The 26,847-nt window shown below is 39.1% G+C and overlaps 1 protein-coding gene across 6 annotated transcripts in view; it reads right to left on the bottom strand.

Annotated features, from left to right (window-relative positions):
• PRIM2 (DNA primase subunit 2) overlaps positions 1-26,847 on the bottom strand; it is a 279,267-nt gene that overhangs the window by 27,114 nt on the left and 225,306 nt on the right. For 4 of the 6 annotated variants that reach the window (XM_019931461.3, XM_019931463.3, XM_019931462.2 and 1 more), the window contains exons 11-12: positions 15,059-15,185; positions 8,548-8,630 (exon numbers count right to left, since the gene is read on the bottom strand). In XM_019931461.3, coding sequence (XP_019787020.1) covers positions 8,548-8,630; positions 15,059-15,185 — 210 coding nt within the window. Of the gene's footprint in view, positions 1-7,957; positions 8,191-8,547; positions 8,631-15,058; positions 15,186-26,847 lie in introns of those variants that run through there. The other 2 variants (XM_033864500.2, XM_019931464.3) reach the window with 2 other exon arrangements.

Raw genomic sequence — 26,847 nt, 5'->3', positions numbered from 1 at the left:
AGGTAGTGGGAGGACAGAGGGATAAACGTTAAAACCCTCACACCCAAAGACCTCACATCAGCTCTTACTACTGCTATTACCACCTACCCATTAGGCACACACCACTTAATTTATACTTCATACATGAGACTGTCCCATTCAACCTCTAAGCCTGTGGAAGTGAAAAATAAGTTTTTTAGTATACAAAGCAGCTAATTACTAATATCAAAAGCTTCCACACCACATTTCTTCCCTGCTTGGTCTGTTCCCAAGATGCAATTACTTTTCATCATTTCCACTTTGGGCCATATATTTAGATTGTTGCCTATATAATTCTAAATTACATGCTGATATTTTGGGTTCTTTATTTATTAACTTAACCTATTGAATTCCTGCTATGAAAGATGAGTAACTGGCTCTTTATGCTACTACTTACCTATTCTCTTTTTTTCCATTAAAAAAGGTATAATTTTCATACAGTAAAATATTCCCCCTTTAGTGTATAGTTCTGCAAAATTTGACAAATTCAGTCATGATACCACCTCCACAATCAGACTGAACATTTCCATCACCCAAATGACCTCCCATCCCTTTGTAACTAACACCTCCTCCATTCCCAGCAATCACTGTTTTCTGTACGTATAGATTTCTTTTCCAGAATGTCACATGAAAGGAATCATACCATATGGCTTCTTTCACCTAGCATGATGACTGCTGTTGGGTATACCAGTAGTTTGTTCCTTTTTTATTGCTGAGTAATATTCCATTGCATGCCTATAGGCAGCCTCAGAGATGCTGTGGGTTCAGTTCCAGACCACTGCAATAAAGCGAGTATCACAATAAAGTGAGCTACAAATTGTTTGGTTTCCCAGTGCTATTAAGTGTGTAATAGCTATATGCCTAAAAAAAACAATGCACATGTCTTAATTTAAAAATACTTCATTGCAAAAAAAACCACTAAACATCATCAGCTTTCAGCAAGTCTTAATCTTTTTGCTGGGGGAAGGTCTTGCCTCGATGTTGGTGGCTGATGACTAGTCAAGGCGGTGGTTGCTGAACGCTGGGGTGGCTGTGGCAGTTTCTAAAAATAAGACAATGAAATCTGCCATGTCAACTGACTCTTCCTCTTGCAAATGATTTCTCTGTAGGATACAATGCTGTGTGAGCATTTTACCCACAGGAGAGCTTCTCTCTAAACTGGAGTCAGTCTTCTCCAACCCTGCTGCTGCATTATCAACTAAGATTATAGAATATTCTAAATCCTTTGTTGTCATTTCAACAATCTTCACCAGGATTATATTTCATCTCAAAAAACCACTTTCTCTGCTGATTCACAAGAAACAACTCCTCATCCATTCAAGTTTTATCATAAGATTGTAGCAATTCAATCACACCTCTGGGCCCCACTTCTAATTCTAGTTCTCTTGCTATACCCACCCTATCTGCAATTACTTCCTCCACTGAAGTCTTGAACCCCTCAGTCATCCATGAGGGCTGGAATCAACATCTTCCAAGCTCCTGTTAATGTTAGTATTTTACCTCTTCCCATGAATCATAAATGTTCTTAACAGCATCTAGAATGGTGAATTCTTTTCAGAAGGTTTTCAATTGACTTTTCCCAGATCCTATGCAGCTATAGCCTTACAAAATGTATTTCTTAAATAAGACTTGGAAGTTGAAATTATTCCTTGTCCATGGGCTGCAGAGTAGATGTTATGTTAGCAGGCAGGAAAACAACATAAATTTTATATATCTCCACTGGAACTCTTGAGTGGTCAAGTGCATTGTCAATGAGCAGTAATAATTTGAAAGGTATCTTTTTTTTTTTCCTGAGCAGTAGGTCTCAACTGTGGGCTTAAAATATTCAGTAAACCATGCTGTAAACAGATGTTCTGTCATCTAGGCTTTGTTGTTCCATTTACAGAGGAAAGGCAGAGTAGATTTAGCATAATTCTGAAGGGCCCTAGGATTTTTGGAATGGTAAATGAGCACTGGCTTCAACTTAAAGTTACCAGCTGCATCAGCCCGTAACAAGAATCAGCCTGTCCTTTGAAGTTTGGAAGCCAGGCATTGACTTCTCTTCCCTAGCTATGAAAGTCCTAGATGGCATCTTCTTCCAATGTAAGGCTGCTTCGCCTACATTGAAAACCTGTTGTTTAGTGCAGCCATTTTCATTCATTATCTTAACTAGACCTTCTGGATAACCTGCTGCAGCTTCTACATCAGCACTTGCTGCTTCACCTTGCACTTCCATGTTATGGGGACGGCTTCTTTCCTTAAACCTCATGAACCAACCTCTGCTAACTTCAAACTTTTCTTCTGCAGTTTCCTCACTTCTCTCAGCCTTCACAGAATTAAAGAGAGTTAGAGCCTTGCTCTGGATTAGGCTTTGGCTTAAGGGAATGTTGTGGCTGGTTTGATCTTCTATCCAGAGACTAAAGCTTTCACCCTATCAGCAATAAGGTTGTTTCACTTTCTTATCATTCATGTGTTCACTGCAGTAACACTTTTAATTTCCTTCGAGAACTTTTCCTTTGCATTCACAACTTGGCTAACTGTTCGGTGCAAGAGGTCTAGCTTTCAGCCTGTCTTGGTTTTTGACATGCCTTCATCACTAAACTTAATCTTCAGATTTAAAGTGAGATACGTTTGACTCTTCCTTTTACTTGAACACTTGCAGGCCATTATGGGGTTATTAACTGGCCTAATTTCAATATTGTTGTGTTTCAGGGAAGAGGGAGGCCAGAGGAGAGGAAGAGAGATGAGGGAATGGCCGGTCAGCGGAGCAGTCAGAACACACACAATATTTACTGATTAAGTTTGTCATCTTACATGGGCGCAGTTCGTGGTGCCTCCCAAAATTACAATAGTAACATCAAAGATCACTACTCACAGATCACCCATAACAAATACAATAATAATGAAAAGGTTTGAAATATTGCAAGAACTACCAAAACCTGACACAGAGATACGAACTGAGCAAATGCTGTTGGAAAAATGGCACTGACAGACTTGTTTGACGCAGGGTTGCCACAAACCTTCATTTGTTAAGAAAACACAACATCTGTGAAGCACAAAAAAGTGAAGCACAATAAAATGAGGTATAACACAATTTGTTTATCCAACCACATGCTGAAGGACACTGGGTTTTTTCCAGTTTGGGGGAATTAGAATAAAGCCACTATAAACCCTTATGTACAGGTTTTTGTGTGGACTTAAGGCTTTTATTTCAATGGTATAATTATCTAGTAGTGGTGTAACTAGCTCAAACAGTATGTGCGAATTTAACTTTATAAGAAATTGCCAACTGCTTTCACAACAGCTCTACCATGTGGGCCCCCAGCAAGAATGAGACTTCCAGTCACTCTGCATCCTCACCAGCACTTGGTATTGTTAGGTTGTTTTTTTTTAATTAGACCAATTCTAATTGACGTATACTCTTAAAATTGCATTTCCCTAATACCTAATGCTGAACGTTTTTTTCACGTGTTTATTTTTCAAATATTTGGTGAAATGTCTGTTCAAACTTTTTACTCACTTAAAAAACTGTTTTCTGATTATTGAGCTTTGAGAGGACTTTATATCTTTATAATTCTGGAGATAAGTACTTTATGAAATACATCATTTGCAAATATTTTTCTTCCAGTCTATGGCTATTTTATTACTCTCTTAACAGTGTTTCTGCAGACCAAAGTTTTAATTTTGATAAAGTCTAATTTATCAACATTTTCTTTTACTGAACATACTGAATCCAAGGTTATTCAGATTTTCTTGTTTTCTCCTAGAAGGTTTACATTTAGATCTATGACCCACTCCAAATTAATTTTTTTAAAGGTATGAGGTATGTGTCTAGGTTTTATTGTTTGTTTTTTTTCTGACATATGGACTTTCAGTTTTTCTAGAACTACTTGTTGGAAAATATTCTTTTCCGATTGAATTGCTCTGGCACCTTTATTTAAAAATCCATTGCCCATATATATGTGGGTCTGTTTCTGGACTTTTTATTCTGTCCAGTTGATCTCTCTGTTTTTCATTTCCCTAGAACCACACTGTCTTGATTACAGTAGCCCTAGAGTAAGTCTTGAAATTAGGTAGTGTGTACCTCTAACTCTGTTCTTTGACTGTTTTCATCAATGTCTCAGCATAAAGATCTTGCACATATTCTGTAGATAAATACATATAAAAAACATTTACATCTTTTTGGTACTATTGCATATGATAATTAAAAATTTTTAAATTTCCAGTTGTTTTTTGGAAGAAATATAATTGATTTGTGTATACTGACTTAGTAGCCTGCAATTTATTAGTTATAATAGCATTTTGGTAGGTTCTTTGACTTTTTTTTTCATAGATAATCACATTGTCTGAGATTAGAGGAAGGTTTTCTTTCTCCCCTTCTAATCTGCCTTCTATTTCTTTTTCTTCCCTTACTGTACTGGTTACAGTCATAGAACGTACTTTGTCTGATTTCAATTCATTTCAATTTTGTAATGGATTTTTTAAGACCAGGATGTGACCTATGTGGGTGTGTATTCACCTGCTGTGGGGCAGTATGTTTATAGCTCAAGTCTTCTACATCCCTACTCGTTCTCTGTCTGCTTATTCTAGTTATTACTGAAAGAGGAGTGCTCAAGTCTCCCAATGTAACTGTGGATTTGTCTGGTTCCCCACTCATTTCTCTCTCTTCTTACTGTGTGTGTGTTTAAGCTACGTTGTTGGGGTATGAACACTTAGGATTCTGATGTCTTGCTGGTGATCTGACCTCCATGTTTTTCTCTTTTGGGGGAGGGCTGAGGAATAAATGCAGGACTGCCCATCATCTTTGGCTTTATCGTTGTTCAGTTCCGGTCTTCCTAAGATACCAAGCTCATTCAAAAAGGATGATGAAATGTGATCCTATAAATACGCTTCTTTAAAAAGTAGGTGATGCCAATTAAGTCATAATTATCTCTCTTCTGATCATCAAAATTCTAATTATTAAGATCTAAGTATTTCTTAATGTTGAAGGTATCTTTTTCAAGTAGTTTTTCTCTGAAATAAAAGTAGCTCCATTGAGCCTTACATTGCATTTAAATGCATTTAAATGATATTTTTCTTGACTTTCTTTCAGTATTTTAACATGCACTTGGAGTTTTTAAGCTCTAATTTGCACTTATGCCAGCCTGCAACTAAGTACTCATCAAGATGTTTTACATGGATTTTTCATTCATCAACTTTCTTCCCTTTAGAACACAGCTCCTGAGCTGGCTTCACTCTATGAAAAGCCACGCGATAAAGACATTAAATGAGAGCAAAATATTATTTACAGCTTGTGCACATGCACTCTGCATCTGTGTTCATCTCAGACAAAAAGTTACAATGCAGGTCCAAAGGATGACGTGGAAATTACTATCACAGCAACTAAGTAAGGAATCTACTTGTGGATTGAGCATAAATGGAGGAATGCAATGGAGTCAAAGGTAAGAGTGTACATACATAGTCACTACTGTTAAATAAAAGCATTACTCTTCTTGATAAACATGATAATAGCCTATATTTTTTAAAAAGTGATTCTTCATGAAGTGCCCATCAACAGATGAACGGACAAAGAAGATGTGGTACATATATACAATGGAATATTATTCAGCCATAAAAAAGAATGAAATATTGCCATTTGGGACAACATGGATGGACCAAAAGAATATTATACTAAGTGAAGCAAGTCATACAGAGAAAGAAGAATACTATATGACTTCATCTATACGTGGAATCTAAAAAAACAAAACAAATGAATGAACATAACCAAACAGAACCAGAGTCATAGATACACAGAACAAACAGGTGACTGCCAGAGGGGAGTCGGTTGAGGGGAGGAGAGGCACAGATGAGGGAGATTAAGAGGTACAAACTTTAAGTTATAAAATAAATGAGTCACAGGGATGATACGTACAGTGTGGGGAATATAGTCAATAACTATGTAATATCTTTGTGTGGTGACAGATGGTAACTAGAGTTATCATAGTGATTATTTGAAAGATAAAGAAATATCGAACCACTATGTTGTGTACCGGGAACTAACATGGCATTGTAAGTCAATTATACTTCAAAAAGCAAACAACCAACAAATAAACTCATAGAAAAAAGGGTCAGACTTGTGGTTTTCAGAAGTGGGGTTGTGGGAGGGGGAACTGGATGAAGGCAGTCAATCAAAAGGTAGAAACTCCCAGTTATAAGATAAATAATTACTCAGGATGTAATGTAGAACATGATAAACATAATTAACACTGCTGTGCATTACATGTGAAAATAAAGAGTTTTCATTACGAGGAAAAAATATACTTTTTTCTGTTTCTTTACTTTTGTATCTATATGAGATGATGGATATTTGCTAATCTTACTGTGGTCATCACTTCATGATGTATGTAAGGCAGAGCACTGTGCTGCACACCTTATACAGTGCTGTATGTCAATCTTGTCTCAAGAAAACTGGAGAAAAAGAAAAAGAGCAAAGGGGTGTACACTGTGGTCATGATGTAATGGAGACATAAGCTAATTCTGCTCGGTTAGAGAGGGATTATCTTTGTTTCTATCTTTATCAAGCCCACCCTCTCTGATGGGTTCTTTTCTCCTCTTCCTACAAACAGGCTCAGGTCTCCTCTGGCCCCAAACACGCAAACAAACCACCCACGAGGCTTACGCTGATAGCGCCAACACCCCTTTCACTAGCACCTTCCGTGAAACATGCTCACTGTCTGCAGATCCAAGCCACTGTCTCATTCACTCATCTTTAAGTGACTGTGATCTTGCTCTGGTTTCCCCCAGGACACTGACGCCTCTCACCAAATCCAGTCACCTCTCCTCAGTCCTAATCCCACCCAGTCCCTCAGCTACGCAGGACCCTGTGGTCCACACCTCCTCTCACACTCCTCTCCTGACGTTTGTACACTGCACTTTCCTGAAGTACTCCCTCCCTCTCCCCCCATTTCTGCTCTGTCCTTCTACTGCCTGACAAAGGGAAGCATCAGCCAAGATTCTGTTCTGAGTCCTGGCTTTTGACTCCCTACCCCCTCTTCTCCATTATTTGTTCTCCTCTCCCACAGAAAACTCACGATAATCAGCTCTAAAGTAAATTGGGGTTGAGAAGAAAACGTGGAGTCCGAAGGCCTGGCTTCCATTTCTGTTTCTACTGACTTAGTTGCTGTGCACCCAAGGGCATGTAACACCCCACAACTCCACAAAAGTGAAGAGATCTCTTCTAATGTCCCTTCCAATCCCACAGTTCTACAATTCTAACCCTAAAGAACATCAGATTTGCAGCTGGAATTTGTCTAATGCACTGACAAATCCACATTCTGTCTGCCATTTAACTGTCCCAGCTCCAAACCTAATCTCTCAAACCAACAACTTCTTTTAGGTTGCCTATTAATGTTGATGTACTGGTGCCACCAATACCGTAAGCTTGAAATCCTAGTAATCCTATACACTTACCGTCTTTTATTCACACTTTCTCTCTTTTTAACCACCCCCATACACTCAAGGCCTAATTCACAGAGCATCTCTTCCAGGAAGTGATCCTCAGCCTCCCAATGTGGTAGCCATCCCCCATCTTCAGAAGAGCTGAGACACTCTATGTGTGCCTCTTTCATTACACTCGGCACATGTTTCCCTCCAGATTCTGGTTATGAAGGAGCAGGGTTTATATCTGAATCTTCTTAGCATTTGCAAAGAGCACCTTGAGCACTGCCTTCCCCAGAGGACAGAAAAACCATAAGATTTGAACTGAATTGACTAAACTCAATATATACTCTGGATGCAGCAGAAGCAGTAGAGTTTTCTAGAATAATTTTTTTTTCAAGAAAAAAAAATTGATATATAATGATTTAGATGTTCCGGCTCTAAAACAGATATTGTTCTTTTTCAGCTAAGGAAGCAGAAGCTCCTCTTGAACTCCTTCAAAATCCAAGCCAACTTACAAAGCACACTAGAGACAGTATGTCTGTGAGGTCACAAGTTTTTTAAACGCATGTTTATTAAACGATATACTCTTAAATATTTGGTTTTACATTTGAGCATTTCTTTTTTTATCTAAGTGGTTTACGAGGCAAAGTAGTTTGATAAACTGTTCGACCTGATGAACTATCCTCGGAAGTGTAGATCTGATGTAGTAAATGAGAATGCCCAGCCAGTCCATACTGCGTTATCTTCTCCTTCAACTTCCCTACAGCACAAAGTCTCCAAAATGAAATATGATATCATTGATTTTCAGCTTCATTAATAAGCTTAAATGCATTCCTCTAAAAATTTTTTTAAAATGCCCCCCATTGAGACAGTAAAACAAATTGAGAGGAAAAAAAAAGGTTTTCAGCTTCCGTTATTATGTAAAAATGCAGCCTAGCAGACAGAAGAACTAGAATTTCCAAGGAGTCTAAAGCAGAAAAGCCAAAGCTTTGGCTTAATTCACCCAGAAGATAGGATGTTTGGCGTGAGGCCCAGAAGGTAGTACAACGTGTCACTGCAAGAACATGACATGAAACTGAAGGGCTTGTCCACTGTCTCATTACTGAGGCTGCAGGGCAGGGTCCGACCTACCTGGCTGATCCCTGAGGGAGGGATCTTGTACGCCTGCAGCTTCTGTCTCAGCAGCTCGGGATCACTGTGCCGGAAGGGGCACCCTGACAACAACAAGCAGCACAGCAGCAAGGTTATTCACCCGGACGTAATACACCACCACACTCGAAAGACCGTCTCAGCGCCCCTTAATTGTCTAACAGCTTATTAATAAAAAAGTTAATTGCCCATGGGTGCAACTGCTTTCCTCTCTTTATCTAAATGACGACTGAGCTGTGCGGTTACCAGGGCACTACAGCCTCAAGACTTACATAAAACATTCCAGCATTCTCAGGCAAGGCTGCCCACTCACTAGAAGGAGGAAGCAGTTTTAATTATGCTACTAGCTAACAAGCAGAGATAATCACCAAGTAGCTATAAAACAGTTTACCTAAAAACTTTATACAATCTCACATTTTTTTCTAGTTTAAAAAAATTACATAAAGGCATAAAGGAAGACAGATGGTGTAAACAAAAAGAAAAACGTGCAAACTCTAAGAAATATAAAAATCTCACATCATTTTCACATGTTAATTTTATGCCTACTTCCCAAAGAGTAGAATCCATATAAATTTAAAGGAATCCCAGATGGACATGAGATGACAAATAGGAAACTGCTTCATAGAAAATCAACTTATAGTAGGTACATGTAATCTCTATATTATTTCATGAGAAAAATATGGATGGACTACTAAAAAATATGCATAAATAACACAGAAGAATTGAAATGTAAAAGCTGTATTAGGCCAAAATTTAGGAAATTTTAGGTATTTTAATAAGAAACTGTAATGATAAGTCAACATACTTAATTTAAAATTTAATACAGGAAACCAGATAATTTTTTTCAGTCATACAGATGATGGACCTGTAAGTTAATTAGAAACAACTGTGCATTTTTAATGAAATCAATGGAAAATTGGTCGCAGCAAAAATAATGGAAAAACAGCCTAGATGCTAAACAAATGTGTTTAACCAAAAGTCTTAACTACAAGTAAAAGCATCCATGATAACACTGGATCCCTACAAATTATGAAAGTCACAAAATTCACCGTAGTATATAGTTTATTAAGATCAACACTGTAATGCCATTTAGTACGAGGAAGTGTGACGAGCAGCTGTACAGCACGTAGTTAAGAGTCTGGAGCTGCCCTTCCTGCATCTGAATCTCACTTTACCAGCTATGGGTCAGGGGACCATGGGCACGTCTCGTGTCTTGTTGTTGATTCAGCTTCACTGTCTGTCATGTGTGGGAAATACACCCGCAGAGTTCCTGTGACAATGGAGGATAAAGCCCTTACACTCTCTCGGCTCGTAGGAAGCACCCAACATGGGTTAGCCAACATTATTACTCTAAAAAAAGTCTGATGATGAAATGGCAAAGGGTCCCAATGAGAAAGAAATGAGGCTTAGTTAAGCCCAGAATTATTAAAGGACACCAGAAAGAGACAGATTAATTGAACTGTCCAAATTTCATTTGAAATAATGGCTATACCTGTAATGAAAAGGATCAGAAAGGGCAAAGCCAAGAAGAAACTGAAGATTGACAAAAAACCAGAGGTCACAAAAATGTCTTTCAAAGCTACGCTCACAAGAAGAAGAAAACAGAAGAAACAAACCACCTCAGGAGCAGGGAAGCTGGTGCTATTTTGACAAATGACAGAAAGAAAACAGAACTTGACAACTCCTACTTTGTTTCTATCTTCCACATCAAAGGGAACAATCTTCCAAACTGGAAAGGGCTGAACTCACAGGTAACTTAAGATGAAGTGGATGTAGACACAACTAATGCTGATTCCAGCAAAGTGTTGAATAGAACTTCCCAGCACACATTTGTGGAAAGGATGGATAAACAGCCTGGAATATAGTTCTACCTACATCAACTCTGACTGGCTGAACAACACCATTCCAGGCAGTGCTGGTTAATGAAATATGTCAACCTAGGGGCTACAGAGCTTTGCAAACTACACAAATCTAAAAGGATAGAGACTTCTGGTTTCCAGTCTGGCACAGAAAGAGCTTAGAAGTTGTCACTCCATCCTAACAAGTAAAAAGCTGAACAGGGCTTCCCTGGTGGTGCAGTGGTTGGGAGTCCGCCTGCCAATGCAGGCGACACGGGTTCGTGCCCCGGTCCAGGAAGATCCCACATGCCGCGGAGTGGCTGGGCCCATGAGCCAAGGCTGCTGAGCCTGCGCATCCGGAGCCTGTGCTCCGCAACGGGAGAGGCCACAACAGTGAGAGGCCCGCATACCGCAAAAAAAAAAAAAAAAGCTGAACAGACTGAAAAATCAACAACTCCTCTCAGATCTGTCAAAGAAATGAGGTCACAGGGCAAACCACTGCCCCCAAAATTGGAGGGAGAGGCAGACAGAGAGAATCACAACAAACCAGAGCAGAAATCTCTGTAGGAACCAGCACTGGGGTAGGGAAACCTAACCTGTAACTGACAAATTTCTGGAGTCTCTGTGTGGACACGTCTGAGAGTTAGAAGCTCCAGGGAGACCAGTCAGAGGAGGGCTACACTTTGTAGCTGAACTTCAGGGGCTCTACCAGGTGCTCACAGTGAATAACAGAGAAATCCCCCTCATGCTCTAGCACGGGGGTAAGCAAAGGTACCATTTTAAATACTCTGGAGTACTCTGTTCCTCTTAGTAAGGCTGCCCTCAGGAGAAACTATTTTACCAGAGCCTGACCTACCTGGGGGAAGAGAAATGCGCAGCTCCAGCCTCCTGGGGCCGTCCTGTCCCCCCAAAGGGAGGAAGCTGAGAATCACTGTTGAAGTTCACAGCCCACAGCCACAGGGTCACTAAACACTGAGACCCAATTACCCAATCCAACACTATAGACACCCCCCTGCTCACCACCGCATCACTACAGACCTATGTACTGGAGTTTCTCACGTCTACCTTTCAACAAAAAATAACAGTGTGAAGAGACGGAAAACGTGTCAGAATTAGAGCCAGATAAGGCAGGGATACTGGAGTTATCAGACTGGGAATTTAAATTAACTATGATTAATATGCTGAGGGCTCTACCGGAAAAAGTAGACAACATGCAAGAACAGATGTGTAATGTAAGCAGACAGATGGAAATTCTAAGGAAGAATCAAAAAGAGACGCAAACACTGTAAGAGAAATGAAGAATGCCTTTGATGGGCTTATTAGCAGACACAGCTGAGGAAAAGATCTCTGTGCTTGAGGATATGTCAATAGAAACTTCAAAACCAAAAAAACAAAAGGAAAAACAACAAGAACAGAATAGCCAAGAACTGTGAACAACTATGAAAGGTGTAACATATGAGAATGGGAATACCAGAAGGAGGAGAGAGAGAGAAAGAAACAGAAGCAATAATGACAGAGAATTTCCCCCAAATTAATGTCAGACACCAAACCACAGACCCAGGAAGCTCAGAGAACACCAAGCAGGATAAATGCCAAAAAAAGGCAGCTAGGCATATTATATTCATACTTCAGAAAATCAATAACAAAGAAAAATCTTGAAAGAAGCCAAAGGGGAAACACCTTACCTACAGAGAAGCAAAGAAAACAATTCTATCTAACCTATCCTCAGAAACTGTGCAAGAAGAGAGTGGAGTGAAACAGTTAAACTGTTGAGAGAAAAAAAATCCCTCAAACCCAGAATTCTGTACCCTGAGAAATTCTCCTTCGAAAGAGGAGAAATAAGGATTTTCTCTGACAAAAAAAAATTCAGGTAATCTGTTGCCAGACCTGCAGGGCAAGAAACATTAAAAGAAGTTCTTCAAAGAGAAATAAAATGATACAAACCAGAAATTCAGATCTACCCAAAGAAAATTTGAACATCAGAGAATGATAAGGAAAGGTAATATAAAAACTTTTATTTTCCTTATTCATAAATAATCTGACAGATAACAGTTTGTTCAAAGTAATGGGAACAGTGTATTCTGTTATGCATGTTTATGTATATATCTGTGTGTGTTTATATATTCTTAGATATAAATGAAATGAATGACAGAATGATACAGGGAAGTAGAAATATTCATTATTATAAGGTACTTGCATTACTTATGTGTGATGTGGTGATTTGAAAAGAGAGTTGGATTAGTTGTACACATATAGTGAAAACTCTTTAAAAAATAAAACTAATTTAAAAAGTAACAAAAGAAGTACAATAGATATGCTAAAAAGAGAAAAAAAATGGAATCATATAAAATGCTCAGTTAAAACCACAAAAGGCAGAAAATGTGTGTAAGACAAAAACAAAGAATAAGGGCAACAAATAAAAAACACTAACAAATATGGCAGCCATTAATCCAACTATACCAATCATTACTTTAAACGTCAGTGGTCACCAATTAAAAATAGATTGTCAGAATGGATCAAAATCAAGACCCTACGGTATGTTGTATACAAGAAAGCCACTTTAAAGACTCATGGATTGAAAGTAAAGACAGAGAAAGATACACCATGCTAACACAAATCAAAGAAAGTGGGAGTATCTATGTTACTTTCAGACAGAGCAGTGTTCAATGGATGGGAGTTTATGCAGGATAAAAAGGGGCATTACATAACGATAAGGGGTGAATACTCCAAGAAGACATCACCATCCGTAATGTGTATGCACTTAACAAAAGAGCATCAAAACACATCAGGGAAAACCTGACAGAATTGCAAGGAGAAGTGCTGACTCCACTGCTGGACTCCACCTCCATCAAGCTGGACAGATCCCGCAGATGGAGAATCTGCAACAACACAGTGAGCTCACGAGCACCATCATTCCGGGACAGAAATGATATCCATAACTGGCTACACCCAACAGCGGCAGACAGCACATCCTCAGCTCATAGGGACAAGCCCTCTGCTGCGGGCCGTGTTGACATGGGGACAGCTGAGCAAATGTGGGGCAGAGGGCACCCGGGAACTCTCTATACCTCCTGCTCAGTACTGCTGTGACCCTAAAACTGCTCCACAAAACTATAGCTTATTCACTTAAAGAAAGGGTAGATCAATGTGTCTAAAAAACAATACGAGCTCATTGAGTGTTTGCTAAGTACAGTGGTCCCTCAGCATCCACAGAGGACTGGTTCTGGGACCTGCCTGGGATATCAAAGTCTGCAGGTACCCAAGTCCCACAGTTGGCCCTCCGTATCCGAGGTTCCACATCCTCAGATTCAGCCAACCTCGGATCGTGTAGTACTGTATATATTTGTTGGAAAAAATCTGCGTGTAAGATGGACCCACGCAGTTCAAACCCCTGCTGTTCAAGAGTTAGCTGTGTATTATTTTCTAGCTGATAGAGTTTAAATTAAAAACAAAGTAAAACAAACAGAATGGACCAGAATAAATAAGATACAAAAACAGGAAGAAGAAATATAAAATCCTGTCTTTAAGCTAATAAAAATCAACTAAGTAAGTGCTGAGTGTGAGGACCTGGAAACCGACAGAACCATTGGGAGCTTCACTTGGCCAAGCTCAGTGTAAGTTACTCCCTGGTGTGGCCACTGGGAAAAGCTACAGACTTTCTCACCGCAAGTATCTGGTCAGTTGTTTTCAAAGTGTAGAAGACATCAAAATCACCCAGAGAACTAGCAAATAAATCTGAGTTTATGCGTCTGAGGGTGGAGCCTGAGTCTGTATTTCTAAAAGCTCCGTAAGTGCCTGACACAAGCGGTGAAAACCGCTCACTGTGTGTTCCAGGACTGGCCACCTTTGCCATCTACTAAATATGAATGCTCTGGACACATGAAGCATCTTTCTTAAAATTCCATTTGAGATTTTTTGGATCTTTAACAGCCTGCAAGTGTGTGATCTTCTAAAAAAGAATTTAATTTAAGATGAAATTAAAACAAGAAAAAGTTTTGACACATATTGCAGTCAGCTTTGGTAATCTAGAAAATTTAACTAATATGGACTATTAAGTCATCCTCTCACATACCAGACAAGTGAGGAGCTTTTCAAGGTATGCTCAGAGAACTATTTTAGAAAAAAGTTGTTAAACTCAGAAATCTACAGAAAACAGATTAACTTTCTTTTTAACCTACAACTTAGGCAAATTGATAGATGTTTGAAACTGTGACTTGTTAAATCCCTCAATCTTTGTTAATCAGATGATAGTAATGAGAATAAAACACACTCTCCCTCAGTAGTCTTTGAAAATTGATCAATCTACTGTTCCAAAATTCGAGGCACTCAATTTTTAAAAGCTTTGAAGAACTCGCATCAGCCTTCTAAGACACATGCAGAACAGGAGAAAGAGAATAGCAGGTGAAGGGGACGGAGGACTAAAGAGCCCAGTCCAGCACAAAGTAGAGCACAGCAGAACCACTTTCTTGTGCTGACCCAGCTCAATAATAAGACATACCACTAGAAGCTAGTGGAGCTCTGGCTTGACCTGATGACCGACACAAGCTACAAACCCGTTCCCCTTAGTAATGCAAAAACCATTCCACTGTTTCAGTGTTTCCTACAGAGCTCCTGGGTTCCTGTACATCACAGACACATCCAGAGGAAGCACTTACCATGATAATCCCCTTGGCTTGGTGGATTGGTTAGGATAATCTTCAGGCAACTGTAAGGCGTATAGTCTGTCCTCTTGCCTTCCTTTCCAAAGCTATGACGGATGTTGTAAGAGTAGCCTTTATCAAACTGATGAGAGGAAAAAGAAAGAAGAGACAAAGTAAGCCAGCATTGTACTGGTGGTGTCAACAGTGCCCACTGGAATCGAAGAGTACAAAGTGATTTTTCTAAAATAAATTTAGCATTCACAGGCAGATGTATATTTATACCAATATAACATTTGGGTCCTTTACAGGTTTTTAAAGGTAAAAAACTTAAAGGAAACACATTTCTCAGGTTAGAGACACCTTATGTTTATATGTTTAAAGATGAGGATAACCCTTTCCTGAGAATAATCATCGATTTGCTCATTTCTTGGTTTGATTCCAAAGATCATGCTAGATGTAAATCATCTTCTCTACTCCCTTTATCCTAGTCTTCCCTGAATTCCCACATCCTGCCTATTCTACTTTTGAAGTGTCTCCTAACTAATTAATGCCTTCCTCTGGATTTTCACTATACAAAACAAGCAGTCAGCAAATGCTTGATGAAGGAACTACTGTGATTACCTCCTGCCTGGAATTCCTGACTCATGTTCAAAATGCAAGGTAATGGCATAGGAATGACTTTGAAATGGGTGGGATAAGAAGAAAAAACGAACTCATATTTATTGAAAGGCTCAGTATAGTGGGTCTAAGCTATCTAATACTTTCAGGAAAGCAGGACAGAGAATCAGAATAAGAGATTGGAAAATACTGTGGGTTTTTATGGGTGAGATTTTTTCATTTAAGTATAGTTGATTTACAATGTTGTGTTAGTTCTTGGTATACAGCAAAGTGATTCAATTATATTTATATATATTATATTCTTTTTCAGATTCTTTCCACTATAGGTTATTACAATATATCAAATATAATTCCCTGTAGTATATAGTAGGTCCCTGTTGTTTAGGGGTGAGATTTTTAAATTTGAGGCTACAATTTACATTTAGTGAAATGCACAGATCTCAGGTCTACAGTTTGATGTAACACATACCCACATTAAGAGACAGCATGTTTCCACCATCCAAGAGGCCCCCTTAGCCCCTCAGCATTCTCAGCATTCTTCCCCGCCCTCCACACCCAGAAGCAACTATTGGTCTGACTTGTGTCACCGTGGCTTTAGCTATTCTATAACTTCACATAAATGGAATTGTACAGTCTTTTGTTTTTGTTTTCTGCGGTATGCGGGCCTCTCCCGCCGCCGCGGCCTCTCCCGCCGCCGCGGAGCACAGGCTCCGGACGCGCAGGCCCAGCGGCCATGGCTCACGGGCCCAGCCGCTCCACGGCATGTGGGATCCTCCCGGACCGGGGCACGAACCCGCGTCCCCCGCATCAGCAGGCAGACTCCCAACCACTGCACCACCAGGGAAGCCCTGTACAGTCTTAAGTATTTTGTGTCTGACTTTTTCATGTCTTTTCATGTTTTTGAGATTGATCCATGCATCACATGTACTGTCACATGTACCAGCAGATTGTTCCACTGTATGAATATACCAGGTAGTTTACCTAGTCTCCTGCAGATGCACACCTGGGCTTTTCCAGTTTGGGGCTGTTACCAGTAAAGCTGCCATGCACATTCTTGCAGACGACTTTTGTGGACATTATTTTCATTTCTCTCAGATAAATACGCAGGAATAGAATTGCTGCTAACCATTTTCCAGAATGGCTGTACTATTTTATACCCCATCAGCAATGCATGAGAGTTCCACATTCTCCCCAAAGTGTGGTGGTGTCAATTTCATTCATTTTAGCCATTCTAATAGATGGGTAGTGGCATCTCATTCTGCATTTCCCTGATGACAAACACCGTTGAGTACTTTTTCATGTGCTTTCTTGGCTGTGATATGCCTTATTTTGTAAAGTGTCTGTTCAAGTCTTTTTAGAATCTGGGTTGACAATTATTCCATTGAAAGAATTCTTCATATATTCTGGATACAAACCTGTTAGGTGTTACAAATATTTTCTCAGTCTGTGGCTTGTCTATTTTCTTGATGTTACTTTTTGACAAGATGAGCAGATGTTTTTATTTTTGATGAATGCTAATTAAATCACGTTTTTATGGCAGTGCTCCCTGTGTCCTCTCTAAGATAGGTTGCAGAGATATTCTGTATTGTCCTTTAGAAGCCATAATGTTTTAGCTTTTCAGTCTAGGTCCTGATTCATCTCGAGTTAATTTTCATATGTTCTCTTTTTATCCCCTGTAGGGAAAGAAAAATATTTTTCCCTCTACCCTCCTAGGTTAAATGGCTGGGGCCCATGAATCAAACTGATAAAAGACAGATTAACAAGGAAAAAACCCCCCACTTAATTACATTTGTACATAAGTACATGTACAAAGAGATACGACTCCAGGAGGTAGGCTGATGACTGAAGCTTAAACATCATCTTAGGCTAAATCAAGGAAAAGGGGTTTAGGGATTCTGGGTTGGGGAAGCAAGTTCTGAGAAGGGGGAGGGGAGGAAATACAGGGTAAATAAGGGTTGGCTTGTTCTGCAGATAAGACTTGGGTAGCTTTCTTCCTGGTACAGAGATAACATTACAAATGTAAATTTCCTTTATAAGAGGGGAAATTTATACTGTATCCTTAGGCAGTTAGGGGAGGAGAGAGCTTTTCCTGCATCTGCTCGTCCTTTAGCTCAAAATAATCCTTATGCCTGCCAATTGGAAATTGTCACTTGCCATCTGCCTCTACAAGGATGAGGTCCCTGGCCACTGCAGTTGCTGACCTTCAACACCGCTTGAAAGGAGTTCAGGGCTGAGATCAGGAAGGAGGCACTCTGTGCTCTGGTATAACTGTGAAAAAGCCTTCAGATAGTTAGATACTTTCAGGTAAAGATTTTATGAGCCTAATTTTATGAGCCTAATTTCTTGCATCTTCCTCGTGATAAGCAGCAACCTTCTGCTGAAATGTGTGCTTGACTGCATGTACCCCTGTCACTAAAATCACATACATACTGACCTTCCCCCCTTACCTCTTTGGAGCAGTTCCTCAGAGCTTTCTGAGAAGCTGTCTCCCAGGCTATAGTTCTCATTTTGCCCCAAATAAAACTTAACTCACAACTCTCACATTGTGCATTTTTTTCAGTCAACATGCCAAAATAGCGTTATTTTGGATGGCATATCCGGTATCCTTCACCCCCATGTGAACTGGATAACACTTTTTCTAACACCATTTATTGAAGATATTTTATTCCATTGCTCTATAGTTCCATATTTTTGCCGATGCCACACTGTTCTCTTTACAAAATCTTTAGAATAAGTCTCAAATTCAGATAATGTAAGTCCTCCTGCTTTGGTTTTTTTCAATATTATTTTGGCTATTTTATGTCCTTGCATTTCCATAAAAATTTTAGAATCAGTTTATCAATTTCTACTTAAAAAAAAAAAAAAGACTGCTGGAATTTTCAGCAGTCAGTAGCTTACAGTTTCATAACCACCTATCTGCCCACAAGCAATCTACAACCAGGAAAACAAACGGCATTTCAACAGAAAACTTTCAAGAAAGAAAATTTTCAAATTACCATTAAATTTCACTGGTGAAAACAAGAATGTTAAAAGTTCCAGCAAACATATTTTATGGACAACTTCTATTTGTTTAGTCATAAGCATTAACTATAATCAATCTCCTTGTGCAAACTTTTAGGTATGAATTGAATTTAATTAGACATAAGATTTCTGTACATTCATCAGAAAACACTGAAAGAACTTTTTGGTCAGCCATTATGTTAAAGTAATGAAAAGCTACCCTCTCTAAAGGAAGAAAAGCGATAATTATTATCTTTCCCCTCCCTTTCCTTTCCAATTTACTTCCCGCTTATGTGTACATATGTCTAAAATTTGGACCTTACTAAGCTTTCGGGCTATTCACGTATTTATCATACAAACTGTCTTCTCTAGTTTTCAGACTGGCAAACTCTTGAAATATTGTGTAGAAGGTACATTTATTGGGTAATGTTTTTTAGGGAATACTTACTTTCCAGGTGTCCACATTCACAACTCAAAGGAACAACTGTAAGGTTCACATGGGAAGAGGGGGTGAGAACCAGGTGGAAACACTCTTTTCCACCTTGGCTCCTCCATTCCACTCCAGCCAGCAACGGGAAATGCCAGAAAATCAACACCAGGCCTGAAGGTGGTTGAGTGGAAGCTGGCAACCTTCCAAATTAGTCCCGTGGCACTGCAATCTGCATTTCTGCTCAAGTCAGCAGCAAATCATTTTCAGGGCCACTATGTTACCAGTAGAACTCAAGAAACATGATAAAGCAGGCGCATCCTCATCCTGCTCCTACCCGTCTCTTTCAGAGTCTCCCTCACAAGTCTGCCTCCCACCCCAGCTCCACCTGGGGCCCAGCGACTGCATCTTATTACATTTTTTATAGTATTTACACCCAAATCCTCTCAGAGGTCATGAGTAAACCTCTAACTGTCATGAGCAGTGCATGGTCTTCCTTAGAAGAAAGTCTTTCCTACCAAGAAAAGCCCGCAGACCAAGTATTACTCCCACTGTCAGAACATCAAAACCTGCCTTTCATAAGTCAAGCTTAGCTTGCACAGTAAAGTGAGAATGGTTGCAAACCAAGTGCCCTTCAGAGAGAGATTTATATTCAAAAAGGAAAATCTTGACCTAAGTGAGGCAAAACAACCATATATATGTGGGCAGAGAACAGGGTAAGGATATGGTAATTTTTAACAAAGACATTTTCAATCCTTTTTTGGTGAGTTGTTTCCTACTCACAAGAATTTGGAATTCTCATTTACATATTTAAAAACACACAGAGGGCAAGTCTGCCAACTACAAAGGGCCCTCCTTCAATGCCCAGATCCAGCATCCCACACATCATTACGAGGGGCCCCAGGAAGTTTAGTTGCCACAAGTGCCAACAGGAAGGCACAGCTCAGCAGCAGGGCCACACGTGTAAACAGACCTGTACTTGGGGAAGGGCGTGAAACCACCCATGGTCTCTCCTTGACACACATTCTTGCTGACTCTCCTACAGCTTGTGATCATTGATTATCTCTTCTCTTGTCACTTCCCTAAAGCTTTACTTAACAATGTTAATAAGCAGAATGCATGCCATAGGCATTTAATACATAATGCCCACCCTTTAAATGCTTACTTACGAAATTACTCAATTATTTGTAAAACTAATTTTGTAATCAGTCACCTACAGATTGCAAATACTTCTCTTTAACTCCTAACTTTAACCACAGTTTAACTCTTTGAGGTCACTGAAACATCATATACATTCTAACCAAACAACACACTGAAGGAGACTTAGAGACCAAAGGCTGATAGTTAAGACAAGGGCTTTAAGTCAAATACCTGAGTTTAAATCTTGTCTCTACCACATGTTAGCTGTGTGACCTTGGGCAGGTGACCCATCATCTTTATAACAATTCCCTTACACAGTATATAAAAATAAAGGAGTAATACTTCATATGCAGGGTTGGTGTGAAGATGAGCTAATAGCTCATCTTCATAAAGCACGTGGCATAGCTTCTAACACAGAATAAGCTTTGAATTGAATATATTTTTGAGTTATCAATATCAGAAAAACAAACCAATCAAAAAAATGGGCAGAAGACCTAAACAGACATTTCTCCAAAGAAGACATACAGATGGCCAACAAGCACATGAAAAGATGCTCAACATCGCTAATCATCAGAGAAATGCAAATCAAAACTACAGTGAGGTATCACCTCATGCTGGTTAGAATGGCCATCAGCAAAAAGTGTGAAAACAACAAATGCTGGAGAGGGTGTAGAGAAAAGGGAACACTCCTACACCGTTGGTGGGAATGTAAACTGGTGCAGCCACTATGGAGAACAGTATGGAGGTTCCTTAAAAAATTAAAAATGTTCATATCCTAATCCCTTTCCATGGAGAACATTTTCAGTTCTAGACTCGAGAACATGCATATTTTTCTTTCCTTCAAATTTCCCCTGAGGCAGCGTCACGCTAAAATTTTAAAATTTGGATTCCCCACTTTGTTCGAAAATAAAAAATAGTGAAATGCTAAAAATCCACAGAAAAAGTATTGAATAAAATGATCCCATGTAATTTTATAAGGTAGTTGATTAAGCAGATCACTTTCAGTGGAGCCAAATGATCAAAAGAAAGATCAGCTGTGTATCAAAAACCTGCCATAATCCTCAGAGGGAAGTGGAGAGCATTGTGTTCATGAACGCAGGTGGTGTGGGGTTAGTGGGTTGGTATGTCTCTTTCATATTCTGCTATAAGGACTATACCCAAATGGACTCAGAAGACAAGACTTGAGGATCTTCTGTGACCTGGGGCTCTGTGATCTCCATCATTCTAACTGTATCTATTCAGTCAGATATTAAATAAAGAACATCATTTCTAAATTCCTAATGGAGAATTTAGTACAATTGTACTACTGTTTTTAGCAATAAAACCAAAATTATGCTTAGTGATGTTTCAATAATAATAGCTTACATTTACACAGATCTTTAGTGGTGACGAAATGATTCTTCTTAGACCCTTTACTACTTGTAAGGTATGGAAGTTAGGTATCCCTATTTTATAAATATGCAAACTAAGATTTCAAGAGGTCAAATGATTAGTTATTTCAATTACTTAGTAGAAAAGAGATGGAATTTAAAATCTTACTCTTTTACTTTCTAGAAACTACTAGAATTAGTTTAAAATTATAAATGGCAGAAAATTAATAAATAAATACAGGCAACTGTCAGTTATCCATGGCAAACATGCATCTGTAGGCTGCTTCCCTGCTGTCACTCAGTTGCTTCAGGGACATCTGAAAGTCACACTGAACCACAGTTAAACAAAATGTTTCTGATTCTACTGTATACCAGGGAAAAGAGTCTACTCTCAAAGAAATGGTAACTCTAACAAGCCACTCACATAGCATTTATTTAGTTCCTAATTTACCATGATTTTAGAGTCATTAAAAATGATAAATTTGAAGTTAACCATCTGAAATGAAGAAACACTAAAAAGTATTTCATCATGCTTCCAAATTACCAGGTACTTTTTTTTTAAAAAAAAAATAAATCTATTTATTTATTTATTTTGGGCTGGGTTGGGTCTTCATTGCTGCACGCAGGCTTTCTCTAGTTGCAGCGAGCGAGGGCTACTCTTCCTTGCGGTGCGCGCAGGCTTCTCATTGCAGTGGCTTCTCTTGTTGCAGAACACAGATGGGCTCTAGGTGCGCGGGCTTCAGTAGTTGTGGCATGTGGGCTCAGTAGTTGTGACTTGTGGGCTCTAGAGTGCAGGCTCAGTAATTGTGGCGCACAGGCTTATTAGTTGCTCCACAGCACGTGGGATCTTCCTGGACCAGGGCTCAAACCCATGTCCCCTGCATTGGCGGGTGGATTCTTAACCACTGAGCTACCAAGGAAGCCCTAGGCACTCTTGATATTTGTCCCCTCTACCATTCTAGGTGGCACATGACAAGGAACTGGGGTACAAAATCAGGGAAAAGGGGGTATGAAAGCAGAGAGGAAGGATGCAGTACACAGCATCGCTCACCTCCCTGGCACCTGGACCTGGAGTTTCAGCAAATGTAGCTTCCTCATCAGTCGGAATTTAAGAGCTGGAGCAGGCATCAGCCAGCATCTAATGCAGCCCTGAGGGTGTAGGAGAGCAAGGAGCAGGGGGTTTAGTCCTCAACCACAGGGCGAATGAGGGAAAGAACCCTTGTCTCCGCACTGCCTACTTTGTGTACTTCTCGTACAGGCTGTAACCAAGGCCAGCGTGAAGCCTAGCAAACTGCAGCTGTTCACGAGGCTGAACCACTGAGCATCTTCCTTGTACATGTGCTCATCAGATCGCCCCACCAGAGGACCAAAAGCAAATCTTATATTGACCATTCTGTTAGTTTTTAGTGACAAAGGAGAGTTGGCAAATTCCCATCGCTAACTACCATATCTTAACATTATTTAAATAGAGGCCTTGACAATTCAACCGAGAGGAGATGGGCTGGGAGAATCATGAGGTGGGCCACTAATCAGCCTTTAATCACCTTAAACAACAAGGCCCTACTGTACAGCACAGGGAACTATATATTCAGTATCTTGTAATAAACCATAATGTAGAATATGAAAAAGAATGTGTATGTGTATACATACATATATATATATAAAAAACCGAATCACTTTGCTGTACACCTGAAACTAATACAACATTGTAAATCAACCATACTTCAATTAAAAAAAAAAAAGATCTCCAACTGTTCAGACAGTTTGCCTGATACTAGGAAAGGACAGATTAGTGATAGAATTTTCAGCATCCCACCTGAAACGCCTCTTTTAGAAAATCTGCTTTATTCACTGGTATGGATGCCACCAACATAACAGTGAATGAAAATTTATTAAAATTCCAAATATAATTTCCCAACATTTGAAGACAGAAACCACAGACAAACCTTCATTCACTAAAGTAAAAGCATTTACTGAATCACATACTTATAGCCTAAAAGACTAAATTTAATAGCCCTTAAAAGGTGGCCAACTTAGTCTCTATCTCACTGGTAGCTAAAGAGCCAACATCAAACAAACCCCAACAGAAAAGCAAAGAAGCAGGCTGCCTGATGCTCTGGTCCAAGACCAGCTGGCTCAGCCCACATAAACTGGTCTTTTCACTCACTGGAAACAAGAGAAGCAAACTGAAACCATTGTCGAAGCCTGCAATCAGCGACCACACAGAAGTGAGCTGATGAGAGCTTTTCATTGCTCAATGAAAGGCTCCCTCTTCATAGATATAGTACTAATCTTTTACAAACATTTTGAAATCAAAATAAATGTACATTTATTTAACTTCTGCTAGATTAGTTTTATCCTATTTACTCATTTTCCCATATTTAGTTTTTGTCAAAATTTTTTTCATACTTTGCTTTTCTACATTACGTTATCCACAGTGTTAGTATTTTCTAGAACTGAATTTCTATTATGACAGAATTTTAAAGATCTAGCTTTATCATTAAAAAGATGTCTCAAGATACTGCTTATAACCTATTGTGCATATTATGTGCAATAAATCTAAGGTTCTGAAGAGCTGCCAGGATGACTGCAAAAATATAACTCTTACATCTTAACACCTTACAGATGTTAAGAAATATCTAAATATTTTTATAATAAACATTTAAATATTTACATATATAGATATATTTCAATGATATCTTTCTGGGTGCATAAAGGTTTAGAAATGTCATATATTCCTGGTAGAGTACACCTTTTATCAACATATAGAAATATAACTGTTTTCCTGTTTAATAGTTTTCTCTTGTACTGCATTTTGTACAATATTAATATTTTCACTCCAGTTTTCTTTTCGATCCCACTTGCTAGTACTCCCCTCTCCACCTTTATTGTCAATCCTTCTGCATCAGAAAGTCTTGTATGAATAGCAAATGGGTAACTGGCTACCCATGACCACCCTCTAGTGGTTACTCAGAGCATATGAAAACACTTTTTCTATCAATGTCAAAAATGAACCAGACTCTCTACAAAAAAGACAAGATTTTTAGCACACTCTTACTTCCATCATAATTATAAAATTAGCTCCAGCATAATTAAGGATTAAATGATTTTCCCAGAGGCACAATAATACAGTTAATATTTCACTTGTTCGATTCTATGTCATCTTCTAATCATCTAAGTTTGGCTACATAACAGACAACCAAAAGAAAAAATTACATTGGATTTTTAAAGTAAATATATTATAGAATATCTCATTCCCTGAAATGACAAAGGGCATGAGATAAAGTTTTAATTTACAGTGGGAAGCCAGATTTTTCCTCTACAATTTCAGGGACAAAAAGAAGATGAATATGGATCTGTTGCCTCCTGTTGTAGACAAGAGTTTTCTTTCTTTTCTAAAGGTTAGAGGGAATCCCCTAAGGCTGCACCTGGATATCAAAAGAGAAATACACGAAATATTCTATGAAGAGTTATTAAAAGGTATTTTGAGGGACAGAGAGCTACTTTATTTTTCAAGGGAATTAACAAGGCATTTTGGGTTTTTTTTTTGTTTTTTTACATCTTTATTGGAGTATAATTACTTTACAATGGTGTGCCAGTTTCTGCTTCACAACAAAGTGATCAGTTATACATATACATATGTTCCCATATCTCTTCCCTCTTGTATCTCCCTCCGCCCAACCCCCATCCCACCCCTCTAGGTGGTCACAAAGCACCGAGCTGATCTCCCTGTGCTATGCGGCTGCTTCCCACTAGCTATCCATTCCACGCTTGGTAGTGTATATATGTCCATGCCACCCTCCCGCTCTGTCACAGCGTACCCCTCCCCCTCCCCATAACCCCAAGTCCATTCCCCAGCAGGTCCGCATCTCCATTCTCATCCTACCCCCAGGTTCTTCATGACTTTTTTTTTCTTAAATTTCATATATATGTGTTAGCATACGGTATTTGTCTTTCTCTTTCTGACTTACTTCACTCTGTATGACAGACTCTAGGTCCATCCACCTCATTACAAATAGCTCAATTTCGTTTCTTTTTATGGCTGAGTAATATTCCATTATATATATGTGCCACATCTTCCTTATCCATTCATCTGATGATGGACACTTAGGTTGTTTCCATCTCCGGGCTGTAAATAGAGCTGCAATGAACATTTTGGTACATGACTCTTTGTGAATTATGGTTTTCTCAGAGTATATGCCCAGTAGTGGGATTCCTGGGTCATATGGCAGTTCTATTTGTAGTTTTTTAAGGAACCTCCATACTGTTCTCCATAGTGGCTGTACCAATTCACATTCCCACCAGCAGTGCAAGAGTGTTCCCTTTTCTCCACACCCTCTCCAGCATTGTTTCTAGATTTTTTGATGATGGCCATTCTGACTGGTGTGAGATGATATCTCACTGTAGTTTTGATTTGCATTTCTCTAATGATTAATGATGTTGAGCATTCTTTCATGTGTTTGTTGGCAGTCTGTATATCTTCTTTGGAGAAATGTCTATTTAGGTCTTCTGCCCATTTTTGGACTGGGTTGTTTGTTTTTTTGTTATTGAGCTGCATGAACTGCTTATAAATTTTGGAGATTAATCCTTTGTCAGTTGCTTCATTTGCAAATATTTTCTCCCATTCTGAGGGTTGTCTTTTGGTCTTGTTTACAGTTCCCCTTGCTGCGCAAAAGCTTTGAAGTTTCATTAGGTCCAATTTGTTTATTTTTGTTTTTATTTCCATTTCTCTAGGAGGTGGGTCAAAAAGGATCTTGCTGTGATTTATGTCACAGAGTGTTCCGCCTATGTTTTCCTCTAAGAGTTTGATAGTTTCTGGCCTTACATTTAGGTCTTTAATCCATTTTGAGCTTATTTTTGTGAATAGTGTTAGGGAGTGATCTAATCTCATACTTTTACATGTACCTGTCCAGTTTTCCCAGCACCACTTATTGAAGAGGCTGTCCTTTCTCCACTGTACATTCCTGCCTCCTTTATCAAAGATAAGGTGACCACAAGTGTGTGGGTTTATCTCTGGGTTTTCTATCCTGTTCCATTGATCTATATTTCTGTTTTTGTGCCAGTACCATACTGTCTTGATTACTGTAGCTGTGTAGTATAGTCTGAAGTCAGGGAGCCTGATTCCTCCAGCTCTGTTTTTCGTTCTCAAGATTGTTTTGGCGATTCAGGGTCTTTTGTGTTTCTATACAAATTGTGAAATTTTTTGTTCTAGTTCTGTGAAAAATGCCAGTGGTAGTTTGATAGGGATT

The sequence above is a fragment of the Tursiops truncatus genome, chromosome 10, assembly GCF_011762595.2.
Source record: "Tursiops truncatus isolate mTurTru1 chromosome 10, mTurTru1.mat.Y, whole genome shotgun sequence".
Classification (NCBI taxonomy): Eukaryota; Metazoa; Chordata; class Mammalia; order Artiodactyla; family Delphinidae; genus Tursiops; species Tursiops truncatus.
This window is presented reverse-complemented; position numbering and strand designations above follow the sequence as displayed.